Source organism: Scophthalmus maximus, chromosome 4, assembly GCF_022379125.1.
Source record: "Scophthalmus maximus strain ysfricsl-2021 chromosome 4, ASM2237912v1, whole genome shotgun sequence".
In the NCBI taxonomy this organism is placed as follows: Eukaryota; Metazoa; Chordata; class Actinopteri; order Pleuronectiformes; family Scophthalmidae; genus Scophthalmus; species Scophthalmus maximus.
This window is the reverse complement of record NC_061518.1, coordinates 1,017,501-1,035,000: the sequence shown is the minus strand read 5'-3', so window position 1 is coordinate 1,035,000 and position 17,500 is coordinate 1,017,501. Positions and strand designations below refer to the sequence as shown.

General features: G+C 48.6%; 2 protein-coding genes across 8 annotated transcripts in view; both read right to left on the bottom strand.

The window, feature by feature from the left end:
- slc9a5 (solute carrier family 9 member A5) overlaps window positions 1–2,385 on the bottom strand; it is a 13,797-nt gene extending 11,412 nt beyond the window's left edge. The window contains exon 1 of the mRNA XM_035627732.2: window positions 1,887–2,385. Coding sequence (XP_035483625.1) covers window positions 1,887–2,244 — 358 coding nt within the window. The 5' untranslated portion in view covers window positions 2,245–2,385. The remainder of the gene's footprint in view (window positions 1–1,886) is intronic.
- A 706-nt stretch (window positions 2,386–3,091) lies between these two features.
- fhod1 (formin homology 2 domain containing 1) overlaps window positions 3,092–17,500 on the bottom strand; it is a 34,866-nt gene continuing 20,457 nt past the window's right edge. Inside the window, exons 1-24 of one of the 7 annotated variants that reach the window (XM_047331555.1) lie at window positions 16,912–16,949; window positions 16,348–16,442; window positions 15,855–15,966; window positions 15,499–15,593; window positions 15,105–15,248; window positions 14,599–15,005; window positions 13,965–14,072; window positions 13,472–13,564; window positions 12,266–12,292; window positions 12,070–12,120; window positions 10,348–10,505; window positions 10,178–10,228; window positions 9,472–9,612; window positions 9,201–9,373; window positions 8,494–9,072; window positions 8,064–8,219; window positions 7,775–7,957; window positions 7,435–7,554; window positions 6,729–6,890; window positions 6,447–6,637; window positions 5,618–5,810; window positions 5,330–5,507; window positions 5,025–5,201; window positions 3,092–4,367 (exon numbers count right to left, since the gene is read on the bottom strand). In XM_047331555.1, coding sequence (XP_047187511.1) covers window positions 4,285–4,367; window positions 5,025–5,201; window positions 5,330–5,507; window positions 5,618–5,810; window positions 6,447–6,637; window positions 6,729–6,890; window positions 7,435–7,554; window positions 7,775–7,957; window positions 8,064–8,219; window positions 8,494–9,072; window positions 9,201–9,373; window positions 9,472–9,612; window positions 10,178–10,228; window positions 10,348–10,505; window positions 12,070–12,120; window positions 12,266–12,292; window positions 13,472–13,564; window positions 13,965–14,072; window positions 14,599–15,005; window positions 15,105–15,248; window positions 15,499–15,593; window positions 15,855–15,966; window positions 16,348–16,428 — 3,663 coding nt within the window. In that variant the 5' untranslated portion in view covers window positions 16,429–16,442; window positions 16,912–16,949 and the 3' untranslated portion in view covers window positions 3,092–4,284. Of the gene's footprint in view, window positions 4,368–5,024; window positions 5,202–5,329; window positions 5,508–5,617; window positions 5,811–6,446; window positions 6,638–6,728; window positions 6,891–7,434; window positions 7,555–7,774; window positions 7,958–8,063; window positions 8,220–8,493; window positions 9,073–9,200; window positions 9,374–9,471; window positions 9,613–10,177; window positions 10,229–10,347; window positions 10,506–12,069; window positions 12,121–12,265; window positions 12,293–13,471; window positions 13,565–13,964; window positions 14,073–14,598; window positions 15,006–15,104; window positions 15,249–15,498; window positions 15,594–15,854; window positions 15,967–16,347; window positions 16,443–16,911; window positions 16,950–17,500 lie in introns of those variants that run through there. The other 6 variants (XM_047331549.1, XM_047331550.1, XM_047331552.1 and 3 more) reach the window with 6 other exon arrangements.

Here is a 17,500-nt window from a genome sequence, read left to right as displayed (position 1 = left end):
AACCAACCAGGGCCTTTCTGTGTGGAGTTTGCATGTTCTCCCCGTGTATGTGTGGGTTCTCTCCGGGTTCTCCGGGTTCCTCCAACAGTCCAGAGACATGAGAATGGGGTTAGGTTCATGACCGTAGGTGTGAATGTGAGAGTGAATGGTTGTTTGTGTCTATGAATAAAAAGAAAACACAAAAGCAACTAAATAAATATAGAACTTGAAATGAGAAAATAAACATTTGTCTGTGAAAGACTCATCAGATGAATGTGTCTGAGTCTTTAATCCAACGGGACTGACTGACTGACTGACGGACGGACTGACTGACTGACTGACGGACGGACGGACGGACGGACGGACGGACGGACGGACGGACGGACGGACGGACGGACTGACTGACTGACTGACTGACTGACTGACTGACTGACTGACTGACTGACTGACTGACTGACTGACGGATCATGAAATGGCCGATCACCTGTACAGTATCATCAGACTTAAATCAAACTACGACTTTAAGAATAAACTTTCGCTAGTTTATCAATCGCTAGTTTATCAATCGCTAGTTTATCAATCGCTAGTTTATCAATCGTTAGTTTATCAATCATTAGTTTATCAATCGCTAGTTTATCAATCGTTAGTTTATCAATCGCTAGTTTATCAATCGCTGGTTTATCAATCGTTAGTTTATCAATCGCTAGTTTATCAATCGCTGGTTTATCAATCGTTAGTTTATCAGTCGTTTATTGATTATCAGTTATTGATGTCTCCTGGTTTCTCAACTGCAGTTTGCTGCCACTTCACATCTGGACCAGCAGGTGTTATTTGAAATCAATATTCAGACATCACACAGCAGCTTCATGACAACACTGTGAGGTTCTGTTTCCACTGGACCTGCAGAACCAGAACCAGGACTAGAATCAAGACTAGAACCAGAACCAAGACTCAAACCATAACAGAAATATGACCAGAACCAGGACTAGAACCAGGACTAGAAGTAAGACTAGAACCAAGACTAGAACCAGAACCAAGACTCAAACCATAAAAGAAATATGACCAGAACCAGGACTAGAACCAGGACTAGAAGTAAGACTAGAACCAAGACTAGAACCAGAACCAGGAGTAGAATCAGAACCAGGAGTAAAACCAGAACCATGACAAGGACTACAACCAGGACTAGAGCCAGAAACAGAACCAAGACTAGAAACAGAAACAGAACCAGAACAGGAATATGTCTTGAACCAGGACTAGAACCAGAACCAGAACCAGAACCATGACTATGACAATGACTATGACTAGAACCAGGACCAGCACACGAAACAGAACCATGAGTAGAATCAGAACAGGAATATGACTTGAACCAGAACCAGAAACAGAACCAGAACCAAGACTAATCAGAACAGGAATATGACTTGAACCAGAACCAGAAACAGAACCAGAACCAAGACTAATCAGAACAGGAATATGACTACAACAATGATTACAACCAGAAATGGAACCAGAACCAGAACCAGGACTAGAACCAGAACCTTGACTAGAACCAGAACCAGAACCAGAAACAGAAACAGAACCAGGACTAGAACCAGAACCTTGACTAGAACCAGAACCAGAACCAGAAACAGAAACAGAACCAGGACTAGAACCAGAACCTTGACTAGAACCAGAACCAGAAACAGAACCAGAACCAAGACTATAATCAGAACAGGAATATGACTACAACAATGATTACAACCAGAAATGGAACCAGAACCAGGACTAGAACCAAGACTAGAACCAGAACTATAATAAGAATCCAGTGACCTGTTCATGTCTGCTCTGCTCCACTTTATCCAGACTGGTGATAAATCAAACAAACACACACACACACACACACACACACACACTCACACACACACACTCACAGATCTTGGCCACGCTCGCCACCAGCAGCCAGGTCGCGATGATGTACGGGGTCTGGACGTAGCTCCACTCCCACTGGACCACCCGGTACCCGCCGCCGTGGTGATGATGATGCTCTCCTCCCTCCTCCTCCTCCTCTCCTCCTCGGCCCGGCTCCTCCGCCGCGGACCGGGCCGAGGCGACACCTGGAGCCGCGTATTCCGCTCCGGGCTGCGGGCGGAGGAGGAGGGGTGGCGGGGCGGAGGGGGAGGCTGCATCCGGCGGAGAGAAGCCGAGCCCCGGCCCCCGGAGAGGAGGACCGTCCGCCCCGGGCGGGTCGGCGGCGGCCGTGAGCAGCATCAGCCCGAGCAGCAGCAGCATCTTCCCGCGGAGCTCAGCGGGCGGACATGCCCGAGGCCTTTATACACACCGGGACACGGAGAGGACACGGAGGAGGAGGGAGGCCGGTTCACCACATCCACACACACACACACACACACACACACACACACACACACACACTCTCAGGCTCCGGTGAGACGCGGAGGAGGGGACACCGGAGCTGGACATGTGACCCGCCCAGTCCCGCGTTAAAGAGACGCACACACACACACACACACACACACACACACACTGATACAATAAAAGTTACTTCATCATCAATCATCTCCACCATTAGATTTTACATTTCAGTGATGATCACAGTAACACATCAAATATAATGACATATTATCATAAACATCATTGTTAAGTCCTCTGGTTCACAACCTCAGGGTCGTGTCCCTCCAGAGGGTCACCAGGTAAATCTGAGGGGTCCAGAGAAAATACAAAGACGATCAGTGACTGTATATAAAGACGATCAGTGACTGTATATAAAGACGATCAGTGACTGTATATAAAGACGACCAGTGACTGTATATAAAGACGATCACTGACTGTATATAAAGACGATCACTGACTGTATATAAAGACGATCACTGACTGTATATAAAGACGATCAGTGACTGTATATAAAGACGATCAGTGACTGTATATAAAGACGATCACTGACTGTATATAAAGACGATCAGTGACTGTATATAAAGAAGATCACGGACTGAATATTGACCTGTACTGCAACTGGCCACCAGGGGGCAATCAGAATGATTTGGCTTCATGTAGTCCATGTTCATTCACAGTCTGTGGTTCAGAAACATTATTGAAAGAAAACAAACTGATAAACGTATCGTTCTTTGTCAAAAACTTTATTTATTATGAAGAAAATTCACTTTTGTGAACCGTAATGTCTCTATAAAATCTTCATCTTTAAATTAAAACAGAGTCTTCGTCAGGGAACAGTCACACAAACTTGACCTGAGGTCAGCAGAGGAAACAGCTGGACTGAAAACACGCACACACACACGCACACACACACGCACACAAAGTGTTGCAGCAGACAGGTGACGTGTTGAAAAGATTTTAGTGATTTTTGTTGGATTCATTTTGTGACATGAAACATGTTTGTGTGTGAGTGAGTCTGAGTGTTTGTGTGCGTGTGGTGACTCAGATCAGGTGACGTCTCCAAATGAGAAGCAAAACGGTTTAAATTAAATGTGAGAAAACGAAAGTCTCAGTTAATCAGTTTCCCATTTATAAACAGTCGGAGATGAAATGTCTTTAGTGACGAGTTTCCAGAAATTAAAAATATCTAACATTTTCAAGTTTGTGCTTCATGTTTCTTAAAACGTGTTGTGTGACGTCATGTGTGACGTCACGTGTGATGTCACGTGTGACGTCATGTGTGATGTAATGTGTGATGTCACGTGTGACGCCATGTGTGACGTCACGTGTGATGTCATGTGTGACGTCACGTGTGATGTCACGTGTGACGTCATGTGTGATGTAATGTGTGATGTCACGTGTGACGCCATGTGTGACGTCACGTGTGATGTCATGTGTGACGTCACGCGTGATGTCACGTGTGACGTCATGTGTGATGTCATGTGTGACGTCATGTGTGACGTCATGTGTGACGTCATGTGTGACGCCATGTGTGACGTCACGTGTGATGTCATGTGTGACGTCACGTGTGATGTCATGTGTGACGTCATGTGTGATGTCATGTGTGACGCCATGTGTGTTTAAGCTGTTAAAAGTTATGTTGTAAAATCATGTAAACATGATCGTGTGTGTGTGTGTGTGTGTGTGTGTGTGTGAATCTGCTGCTGTTCTACATATTAATATTATTATCAATATTAATAATAACAGACTGTCTCTCTGGTTTTGAACCGTTTCATCTCTTGTGACACACAACCATTGGAGACGATAATGTTCTTCCTGGTGGTGGGCGGAGCCTCTCGTCTGCTGGTCTGGGTTCAGTCTCTCTGATCAACAGTGATCACTGATCGATGGATCGATGGATGGATCAGTGTGAGTCTCTGCTCAGACTTGGTCTCCAGACTTGTTGTTGAGTCCCAAAGCCTGAACCACGTCCAGACTGAGACCGCTCTTCAGAGTCCTCCTCACTGGAACACACACACACACACACACACACACACACACACACACACACACACACACACACACACACACACACACACACACACACACACACACACACACACACACACACACACACACACACACACACACACACACACACACACACACACACACACACACACACACAGGGACACTGTGTTAGCAGGCATGTTGCTCTAATGATTTATCATCATCCCATTTCACAGAAATAAACACTGAATAAAAAAACAACAACTACGACAACGGCTCTGCACAGACACACAACAACACACAGCTTCATCTGTGTCTGTGTGATGTTGTGTGTCTGACTCTGGGTTCAGTTCCTGTTTGATTGTCGAGAGTCGGAGAGTCGTCCACAGCAGGAGGTTGATGTGATGGTCGGAGGAGGCGAGTGTGTGTGTGTGTGTGTGTGTGTGTGCAGGATGTTGTGTGTCTGTCTGTGGCAGATTAAGTGATGAAGTGAAAACAGCGACATGAAGCTGAAGATAACGTTGTGTTGTGGACACAGATCATCTGTTGTGTCTGAACACAGAGTCTGAACCTGTCGTGAGGTCGTGAGGTCGTGAGGATGAAACGTGGACGGGTCGGATCTGACCCGTCGCTGCGTGTAAAGGAGCATTACAACATGTCTCTGTACTCACGTGACTTTCTGTTGAGTCGGGACCGTTTGCGGGTTTTGGGGCTCGACGCTCTGTCTGAGGGATTCTGGGTAACGGACTTGACCAGCCGGTCCATGATCTCGTCCGTGGGGTCGTCCTGGGAGCTGGTCCCGTCGTCTTTGGCCACAGACATCTGATGAGGACTCACCCTGCCCAGACCTGCAGACCAGAACCACAACATCAACCAGGACCAGGACCAGGACATTCAACAGACCAGACCAGAACCTGAACCAGGATGTGATTCTGTCTGAAGTGAACCTCACATGGTCCTGATGAACTGAACTTACTGCGGACGGCTCTGGATCGCCTCAGGCCTCTCTGGTCGGCACTCTGACCCACGTCGCTGCTGATTAGCAGGTTCTTCATGTTCTCGTGCTGCTCCTCCTCCTCCTGACCCACCTCCGCCTCCGCCGCCAGGGAGACGGGGCTGTCCGGACGAGACACCGCCCCAGAGAACTTCTCCGTCTGAGGAGGAAGTGAATCAAACCCTTCAGAGGTCAGAGGTCGTGTAACACTAACAACAAACTTCTTTGTTTTAATATTGAGATGAATAATCCACATGCGGCGGCGGTTACCTCGGTGATCATCTTGCCTCTGGTCTTGGTTCTCTCGCGGTGCGCGGCCTGTTTCCGTTTGAGCTCGACGACTCGCTCTCTGGTCGTTCGATACTCGAGGGAGAACTCGCCGATGATGCGACAGAAGCTGGTGACCTTGATGTCTCTGACCGAGGTCGACGGCTGACCCAGGAACAGCAGGAAGGAGTGGAACCTGACGCGGGTCAGAGGTCACAGGTCAGAGGTCATATATAATTGTGTATATAATAGTGTGTACACAGTGTCTATAACTGTAAATAGTTGTGTATATACACAACTACATATACACTGTATAAACACTATGATGTTCATACAGTGTATATGAACTTGTGTATATACAGTGTTTATATAACTGTTTATATAGTTGTAGTAGATGTATACAGTGTGTGTACCCAGTGTGTATAAAGTTGTGTATATAACAGTGTGGATATACAGTGTGTATATAGTTGTGTATATAATAGTGTGCGTACACAGTGTGTACAAAAAAGTTGTGTACTTTTCATTGCCTATAGCAATCTCAAAGTATATATGATAGTTGTGTATATAAAAGTTGTGTATATATACAGTGTGAATATACAGTGTGTATATAGTTTTGTATATAATAATTGTGTATATAGTGTGTATATATACAGTATGTATATAGTTGTGTATATATAATAGTTGTGTATATATAGTGTGTATATATACAGTATGTATTTGTATATATAATAGTTGTGTATATATAGTGTCTATATAGATGTATATATCATAGTTGTGTATATAACTGTGTATATAGTTGTGTATATATAATAGTTGTGTGTGTGGTCTCTACCTGTTGATGACCCTCCGGTGCACCACCTTCAGGATGATGATCCTCTGCGTACAGTCCTTCAGGAAGTCCATCATCTTGTTCTTCAGAACCGCCTTGGTTTCGTGCTTGGCCACCACCTTCAGGTTGTCCCAAGATGCTTTGCAGCGTCTCTCCAGCTGCACCAGGTTCTCGGCGAGCAGCTCGAAGTCGACCTGCAGAAACACGGAGGCGTCAGCACCCGACCGACCTCGACCGGCGGCACACAGCCGCTCCCACACACAACACGTGACACGCAGCCGGTACCTTGGCGGAGCGCGTGATGGCGGGAATCTCTGTGTACACGTCAGAGGATTCTGGGTAATTTTCCACCACCAGGCTGCAGGTGTGATGGAGCAGAGACTGACGGTGAACGGTGTCCTTCACCTCCACCACCTTCTCCAGGTAACCCAGCTCAAAGCCTTTAGCCTGCCCCACACACACACACACACACACACACACACACACACACACACACACACACACACACACACACACACACACACACACACACACACACACACACACACACACACACACACACACACACACACACACACACACACACACACACACACACACACTAATCTGTTTGATGAGAAAACAGTGGTTATCTTCATTCACTGTGTGTGTGTGTGTGTGTGTGTGTGTGTGTGTGTGTGCACTGAGGAAGGTGAACGTCCACCCCCCACTTCCCTCCATATGACATCATCATCTGCACTTCTAAAACCAGCTCTGATTTAAGGACGAGAAGAGACAAACTGAAACCTGTCGTTTAAACAGAAAAAACTTGAAATAAACACTCAGCTCCTATTACCCATGATCCTCTGCTCCCTGAACCTGAAGAACTCTGTTCACGATCCTTCATATTTTAAAAGTTTCCTGCTGATTATTGGACATAAACGCAGACTCTCAAGTCTTGTAGTTTAAGTTTAGTTTAAGTTCTGACTCTCGCGTTTCCCAGTTCTCTCACGTTGGAGCTGTTGAGGAAGTTTCCGATGGCGAGCAGCGTCGCCAGGATCCTCCGGAAGGTCTGATTGGACGCCAGCTGCTCCATGCCCAGCTTCAGGTCGAACAGCGGCTCGGCGATCTCCTGCAGGGGGCGACACACACACACGTTATAACATCCACCAGCGGACGTCTTCTGGGTCCCATGACCTCAGTTTTATTTATTAATATCATTCATCACATGATGAACGTTCATTCTTGCTGTGGAAACATCAAACCCTCCTCCCACCCTGTGACTCCCCCGCCGACCTTCCGTCTATGTGTGTGTGTGTGTGTGTGTGTGTGTGTGTGTGCGCGCGCGTCACCTTCTCCAGAGCCTCGTAGTTGAGTTTAAAGGCCCAGAGCTGCAGGCGGGGGGTCAGGGCGCTGATGGAGGCCAGGCTGAACAGGAACTGCTCGGCAGAGCCCAGCGGGACGTCCGGGTTGGCGAGCTGAGCCTCCTGGATCTTCTGCTTCTCCTCCTCGGTCGGGGTCATGGTCAGGATCTTCTGCTCAGGACAGAGGGGGGGGGGGGGGGTTATTAAAACAGTACAGTGACCTTTCACCTCTGATTTTACCTGACGTCCCATCAGGAAAAGGAAGTGCGCCCGTCACCTCGATCCCCTCCTTGCTGATGGCGAACTCGTCGTAGTTGAGGATGGCGGTCTTGATGACGTGGACGGTCGGCAGCACCGTCATCCCGATGTTGATGGCGTTGCTCCGCTTCGGGTCCAGAACCAGGATCTCGTGCTTCTTGGTCTCGGGTCCTTTCTGCACAGACAGGTGGTGTTAGAGGGGGTGGTCACCAAGGCGACCAGGCTCAGCTGGTAACCTTTCTGATGCTTTGATCACATTACTCCTGTTTTTAATTTTACGTGAATTCAGATTTTATCAGAAAATAATCAAAAGAAGTCAGAGAACTTTTCCCTCTTCCCACCAGGGGGCAGCGTTTACATGATTATCATATCATCCATCATGTTCACATGTTGTCTCCTTCAGGACTCTGATTTGATCAATCATGGGATACGACCCCCGTCCTGGTTACCTTGGCGACGTGGAGCTCCTTGGCCTTGGACTCAAACAGGTGTTCGAGTCGGGTGGTGTTGACCGCCACCTTGTCCAGAGACGCCCACACCGTCCCGCGGCCGAAGCGACACTTCTCGGGTCGGTCCGCCTGCTTCAGCTCCTTCCAGAACAACTTCACCGTCTTCTTCTTCGTCTGAGAGAAAGGGGACGAGGACGATGAGGGAGGGGGAGGAGGAGGAGGGGCACCTGGAGGAGGGGGAGGAGGAGGAGGAGCCAAACCCCCTGGTGGAGGAGGCGGGGGAGGAGGAGGAGGAGCGGCAGCCATGCCTGGGGGAGGAGGGGGAGGGGGAGGGATGCCAGAGAAGCAGGAGGAGGAGGAGGTGGAGTCGAGAGCGTCCATGTCCAGGACGTCGATGTCCTCCTCATCCAGCAGGTCGGAGAAGTCCAGGTCTTTGATGCGCAGGGCGGCGGCGCTCGGCTGCAGCTGGTCCCAGGCGTCGGCGGGGCCCCCGGGGCCCAGCGGGGTCATCGTGGTGGTCTCCAGGCGGCGGGCTGGGCCCTCGACGTCGATGCTGCTCTGCTGCCGGAGGTAACGGTTCTGACGGTGCGACACGTGTTTTCGTACAGGTCAGTTTACAAGAAGAAAGAGAGACGACGCTATGACCTATACTGCAGCAGACACCAGGGGGCGACCTGTCACAGACACTGAACCATCGTTTCTCTGACCTGCTGTTCCTCGGCCAGTCGGGCCAGCGCCGCCTGGGCGGAGCCTTCCAGCCCCTCCAGCTCCGCCCTGCGGGAGGCGCTGCTCTCGCTGGAGCCGGACGGCTCCACTGAGCGCGCTCTGAAGCTGGACAGACGCTCCGACACGCGACCCCGAGCGCCCACATCTCCACCACCTGACAGGGAGGAGGGGGACACAGAACAGAGGTCTCACTCTGCCTCCATTTTTCCAGAATCAATCAGAGAACTGATCTGTTCAGCTGCAGCGTCTCACCGGCCTGGAGGATCTCTTCATCCACGCTGGTGTCGCTGGCGGTGGCGGCGGTGGTCGGGCTCAGGGGCACTGCGGCAGTCGTCTTGGAGTAGAGCATGTCCATCAGGAACTTCTTGTCGCTGCACTGACGCAGCACAGACGCTGCCGCACACACACACACACACGCGCGCACGCAGACGCACGCACACGCACGCACACGCACACGCACGCACACGCACACGCACGCACACGCACACGCACACACACACACACGTTAACACAACTGAAACACAACAGGGCTGTTACACATACAGATTAATGACTCGTTCTGTCTGACCCTCGGTTTGGTCTCTCAGGCTGCAGGCAGGAAGCCTGCAGACGCTACCGGGGCTGAAAACCTCCTCCAAAATTTGATTTACCCTGAATATTTTCATGAAAGGAGCCGGAGTTAAAGACTTCACTGGAATATTATTATTATCATATTATTATGTAAATGCAAAAAACATTTGTATCATTCGTTATGCAGATTTATATTAATGCATCAGAAATAATTTATAATAAAGTCTCCGAGGCTTCACCTGCTGCACCTGTCACATCATGTGTCCCGCAGCTGATCAGGGGTCGGATCGGGGGTCGGACCAGGGGTCAGACTTAGGGGTCACACTCTCCTGTTTCTGACTGACCTCTGCAGTCTGGATCAGAGGATTGTGGGTAATGAGTCTCTCACCTGGGTCACTCTGAGGGTCCGAGTGTCCGTTTGAGGCCGAGCTGCTGGAAGCTGCAACGACACAAACACGTCACGGTGTCGTACTGTTCCATTAAGAGGCGCTCAGGGAAACGTGACTTCTGAGTTTGTTTCACTCACAAAGTTTTTAACTTCTTAACGTAAAGACCTACCGCGGCGTGGCGGCTCCCCACCTCCCGCCTCCTCTGCCGTCGGCCCTGGGCCAGGGATTATGATGTCATCAGACGAGGACAGCCTGGCCTGGCTCAGGTGTTTACTTCTTCTCTTCTTCTCCCACTGCGTGGCGGCCAGGCTGCGCAGGAAGTTTCCTCTGTGGGGGGTGAGATGAGGGGGTGAGATAGAGCCAACATGGCGAACACACCTCTCAGCTTTGACCTCATTGATCACTTTATTACTGAGGTTTTTAATCATTAGATGAGCGGAGTGAACGTCCGGGACACTGAAATCTCATGTTCAGACTCAAACTGCAGCGAAACACTGAACCACAGAATCAGACAGAATATAATTAATCTGCACCTTCACCACTAGATGTCACTCAATCAACACTGACGAGTTACTCGGAGCCACAGACACATGAGGGAAGTCGTAAAGTGACGAACACGCTGATGGTTTGAGTCTGAACGCCAGATTTACTGATGATAAGAAAACGACAGACAAATGACAGACAAACGACAGACACAGACGTGAAACACTGACGACGGCCTGTGAGGAATCAAACCAGCTGATTCAAATTAATTTTTCATTCAAAAACCAACATCAAAACCAAACCAACGGCGGGAAGATTAAAAAATACATGACACTCAGGTCAGGACCTGACGACCCGGTCAGCCCCGCCACCAGCAACACACACGCACACACACGCACACGCACACACACACACACACACACACACACACACACACACATAAACACACACACACACACACACACACACACACACACACATAAACACACACACACGCACACACACATAAACACACACACACACACACACACACACACACACACACACACACATAAACACACACACACACACACACACACACACACACACACACACACATAAACACACACACATGCACACACACACACACACACAACCACACACACACATAAACACACACCATCATGAGTTGTCTGGGCTTTGTGTGTGTGTGTGTGTTTAGCAGCTGCAGCAGCTTCCCAACAATCACACACTCAAATTCTTTCTATTGTTCTGATCTGGACCACAATGGACCAGGACCAGGAAGAGGACCAGGACCTGGACCAGGACCAGGAGACAGAGATGAGAAAACAACAGGCCAGAGGAGAAGTCATGAGACTGTAGTTCAGTGAAAATCCACAGACTCTGAAACACTGATTTGATTCTCTACGAGGTTGATTCTGTTGCGTCTTTACTCTGCGACCGTTTGTTCAGATTCTGATCAGCAGAAGAGACTCAGGACCAGAACCTGCGGCTTCTCCTCACATTTACCTGCCCTGAGGTTGTGACGAGCAAATCAGGACGATAAGTCATACGAGCGCTGAAGACGAGTGTCCGTCCAATCAGGGACGACCGCTGTCGACAGCAGGTATCAACCTTTTCTGATAGAAGTTCATGTCACTCACTCACACACACACACACACACACACACACACACACACACACACACACACACACACACACACACACACACACACACACACACACACACACACACACACACACACACACACACACACACACACACACACACACACACACACACACACACACACACACACACACACACACACACACACACACACACAGAGCGAGGCACCGACAGAAGCAGCAGAGCCCTGCCTTCCACCCTCCAGCTCCCAGCATGCAGTGGGGCTGCAGCTGTACTTACTCAAACCTCCTCAGAACCGGTTTGTCCTGATTCACATCACACTCCTCTGAGCTGCAGAGACACAACACAGGGCTGAGCAACACACACACACACACACACACACACGCACACACACACACACGCACACAAACGCTCACACACAGTTTCCCATCATCCTCAGCTGCTGCGACTCCAGACCAACGACACCTGTACTCACCAGAGGGGCCAGTCTGCCTCCCCAGAGCTGGGGAGGAACGAGGGAGGAGGAAAAAAGACGAGGGAGGAACAGAAGAAAGAGAGAAAGATTAGAGCAACAGAAAAAACAATATCATATTATAATGGAGAGAGAGAAAAGAAAGAGACAGAGAGAGAGAGAGAGAGAGAGACAGAGGGGCGAGAGTTATGACGTTATAATGGAGAGAGAGAAAGAGAGAGAGTCGGCAGTGTCATCAGGCAGCAGCACTTTTCTTTTCAAGATTAAAATCTACAAGATTTAAAACCACAGCTGATGTGATGAATACAGACAAAATCCAAAATGATATATGAAAAATAAGATCCAGCCCCAGGAACTTTTCAAAAACGATCCAGAAAAGATGGATGAAGGAACTCAAACAAAAAAATAACCCAGAGACAATCCAGAGATAAACGTTGCACAAAAAATACCACCAAGAAATTATCCAGAAATTAACCAGATAATCCAGAAATTATCTTGAAATCTTAAAACGTAAAATCCAGAAAAGATGAAGAGGTGATAAAGAAAGTATAACGAGAGACAATCCAGAGATAAAGAAATGTTCCTTGAGAAATGATCAACACAATATTGAAAGAAAAATGATCCAGAATTTAACCCTTAAAATCAAAAGTCACTCCAGAAGTGATCCATGAATGATCCCTTAATTGAACAGGAAAAAATCAAAGATGATCCAGAAAATAAAATATGAAATCCAGAAAAGATGAAGAGATGATGAAGGATTTATAACGAAAAACCAATAACCCAGAGACAATCCAGAGATAACTGTTCCAGAAATAACATCAAGAAATTCGTAAGAAATTATCGAGAATTTCAACCAGATAAAATCAAAAGATAATCCAGAAATGATTTGTACATGATCCAGACACTGACCAGATAATATTGAAACGTGATCTACAAATGATTCAGAATTTAACGCGATACAATCTAAACCAAAATGAACTACCAAGAATCCAAAAAATGATCTAGAAATGATCCAGAAGTTGTGACTTAACTGTTAGAGACACAAACACTTGGTCCTGTTTATCTACGTCTGACTGATCAGTAAGATAAAAAAACAACAGGTACCACACTAATCGGCAGCGTCATGATTACCGTTACCCATGTGACCATGGTTATCACGATGACTGTGGTAACTAGACATCCCAGTAAAAGTTAATCTGCTTCACTCACTTGAAACCGGTCTTAGTGTCCGTCTTGTTGCTCGACTGCTCCGGACTCAACTGGGACGACTTCTCCTGGAGAGACATGTCGGAGGAGGACGAGCTGCAGCGAGCACACGCACACACACACACACACACACACACACACACACACACACACACACACACACACACACACACACACACACACACACACACACACACACACACACACACACACACACACACACACACACACACACACACACGTTATCAACGTATACAGTACAATGTTTTTTTTTTTCTGATGATGAGTTCGCTACATGGCCAGAAGTTTGTGGACAGTAGAGTATTTGTCGACAAACTTCTGGCCTGACAGACCTGAACTGATTTCAGTTCTTTTCAATGAACGCGTTAACCTTCCTGCAGCGCCACCCTCGGGTGGCTGTGATGACAGAGACTGGGTCAGTGTGTTAGTGATGTCAGAGGTCAGCTGGTCAGAGGTCAGTGTCGGAGCTACAGACCTGCCGGCGGCCGACGGCTCCTCAGAGATGGAGTTGGATTTGGAGAAGAGCCTGGACTTCCTGCTCAGACCTAGAGCCGACATGTGGTGGCTGAGGAAAGAGCGACTCCTATTGGTCCAGACACACCACAGTGGGGGGGGGCACCCGTGTTATACCAGACAGAGAAGAGAGAACCCACAGCAAATCACCCAAAACAACCAGAACCACATGAGATAATTAAAGATGTCCTTAATTATTCTCTTGATTAGTTGAGTTGTTTGTCTACAGAAACCCAAAGAGATTCGATTTACAGGACGAGTCAAGAGAAAGTAAAGAGACCGGGGGAGATCAGGGGGTGTCAGAGGTCAGAGGTCAGAGGTCACCTCCACCTGGACGTCCAGAAACACACGATTTCTGATGAACCAACTTCCTTTCTAGAGCAAACTGAGCCTCAGAGGTTTTCATATCTAATCTCAGATTTGCTGAAACAGCTACAATGTTTTTGAGCGTGGAGATGAAAGAAAAAGCGACTTCGCTTCGTTTTCAGGCGTCTGAGAACCTGACGTCTGTGAAACTTACTAAACATTCTAATGTTTGAAAAAGAGAAATAGAACGTGACGAGTTTGCTGACGATGAGAATCGTTGAGTCACTTACGGGCTGGACGGCGTCTTCGAGTCCTGCTCTGCGGTCATGGTACCGTTGGGGGGGGTGAGGGGGGGCAGCGGTGACCCCCTGTGAGACCCGGGCGGAGTGGAGGCGTCCGGGGACAGCGGCGACGAGGCCCTGCTGCCGAGCTCCGCCGTGGGGCTGGGGGAGGAGGAGGCGGAGGAGATGACGGGGGAGAGGGGGCCGCTGGCGGTGGACGACGACGCAAAGACAGGGGGGGTGGGGGAGGTGGAGGGGGAGGAGCCAGGGGAGGACGACAGCAGGTCGGGAAAGCTCTGACTGGACGAGCGGCGGCTCCTCCGCACCTCCTGGTCGCCGGCGGCCACCTTTCGTCTTTCTTTACGGAGGTGGGGGGAGGAGTCGTCCATGTCCCCGTCCTCGTTCCTGAGTGCCGTCTGCGACACACACACACACACACACACACACACAGTCTGCTGTAACTGTTGTTGTGCGTCTGCTGTTACTGTTGTTGTGCGTCTGTTGTGTGTCTGTACCTCGTAGATGGTGAACTGAGCTCGGAGGTGGGGCTCCGTCGCCTTGTTGTTCATGTGTTTGTGGATGATGGTCTCCATCCCGAGCTGCTCCAGGCTGTCGGTCAAATCGTAGAACGAGTCCTGGTCAGGGAGCACAGCCAGCGTCTGACACACACACACACACACACACACACACACACACACACACACACACACACACACACACACACACACACACACACACACACACACACACACACACACACACACACACACACACACACACACAACTTGTGTTTATAACTCCAGTTCACAATGTGTTTACCTTGTTGACTAGTTGTTAATAACTTGTTTGTTGACTAGTTGTTTATAACTTGTTGACTAGTTGTTAATAACTTGTTGACAGGTTGTTTACCTTGTTGATGAGCGTCATGGTGAACATGAGCAGCTCAGTGTCGGAGCCGTTTCTCTCCTCCAACACTTCCATCACGTTACTCCACGACTTCACACCTGCAACACACACACACACACACACACACACACACACACACACACACACACACACACACACACACACACACACACACACACACACACACACACACACACACACACACACACACACACACACACACACACATTATATATCTTCAGATGTCACATGATCACATGTTAAACTGCAGGTAAACAACAGAGTGTGTATCTGTACCTCGGCATGTGTGTGTGTGTGTGTGTGTGTGTGTGTGTGTGTGTGTTTGTGTGTGTGTGTACCTCGTTGTGTGTCCACCGTGTTCACAGCCTGGATGAGTCGTGGACTGTTGGCCTCTGAATATTCCACGAAGACGATGAGAAGCTTCAGAGACGTTTTCACCACCAGACGAGACTGAAGAAACAAACTTGTTCAGGTTGTGACCAGCAGGAGGCGTCAGAGCTCCGACCACCTGACTGAACCTACCGGCTGGAACAACCTGGAAGAACCTGGAAGAACCTGGAAGAACCTGGAAGAACCTGGACCTTAACACCAGATCAACTACCTGTCGTGTTTGACCTTTGACCTCTGATCGTTATGGAAACGGAGAAACAGCCGACGGACGACAGCTCGTCTACATCGTGTCTGTAAACTGGTCCTGACTCTAAAGGTTCAACTGCCTGAAGATCATCTGACGTCCACAGGCGTTTTAAAACTACAGACTGAACTGGACGAGGCAACAGACACAACAGACACAACAGCTTGTGTCTGTTGTGTCTGTGCCTCAGGACTCACCAGACTTCCTGTCAGTGTGTAGAGCCACTGCACCGTCTCGTTGTGGTTTATCACTCCGTTCATGCCGTCCACAAAGAGCATGATCTGACTGAGCGCTGAGGACACAGACAGAGACAGACGTTTGTTGTCTGTGTGAGAGGTGTGTAGTCAGTAGTGTGTTGGTCAGTAGTGTGTTGGTCAGTAGTGTGCTGGTCAGTTGTGTGCTGGTCAGTAGTGTGTTGGTCAGTTGTGTGCTGGTCAGTTGTGTGTTGGTCAGTTGTGTGTTGGTCAGTAGTGTAATGGTCAGTTGTGTGTTGGTCAGTTGTGTGTTGGTCAGTTGTTTGTTGGTCAGTTGTTTGTTGGTCAGTTGTGTGTTGTCAGTTGTGTGTTGGTCAGTTGTGTGTTGTCAGTTGTGTGTTGGTCAGTAGTGTGTTGGTCAGTAGTGTGTTGGTCAGTAGTGTGCTGGTCAGTTGTGTGTTGGTCAGTTGTGTGTTGGTCAGTAGTGTGTTGGTCAGTAGTGTGTTGGTCAGTTGTGTGTTGGTCAGTTGTGTGTTGGTCAGTTGTGTGTCCTGCAGCCTGTCTCACCTCTCAGGATGTAGTTCTGGTAGTTGTGTGTTGGTCAGTTGTTTGTTGGTCAGTTGTTTGTTGGTCAGTTATGTGTTGGTCAGTTGTGTGTTGGTCAGTTGTGTGTTTGTTGTGTGTCCTGCAGCCTGTCTCACCTCTCAGGATGTAGTTCTGGTAGTTGTGTGTTGGTCAGTTGTTTGTTGGTCAGTTGTGTGTTGGTCAGTAGTGTGTTGGTCAGTTGTGTGTTGGTCAGTTGTTTGTTGGTCAGTTGTGTGTTGGTCAGTTGTGTGTTGGTCAGTTGTGTGTTGGTCAGTTGTGTGTTGGTCAGTTGTGTGTTGGTCAGTAGTGTGTTGGTCAGTTGTGTGTTGGTCAGTTGTGTGTTGGTCAGTTGTTTGTTGGTCAGTTGTGTGTTGGTCAGTTGTGTGTCCTGCAGCCTGTCTCACCTCTCAGGATGTAGTTCTGGTAGTTGTGTGTTGGTCAGTTGTTTGTTGGTCAGTTGTGTGTTGGTCAGTTGTGTGTTGGTCAGTAGTGTGTTGGTCAGTTGTGTGTTGGTCAGTTGTGTGTTGGTCAGTTGTGTGTTGGTCAGTTGTGTGTTGGTCAGTAGTGTGTT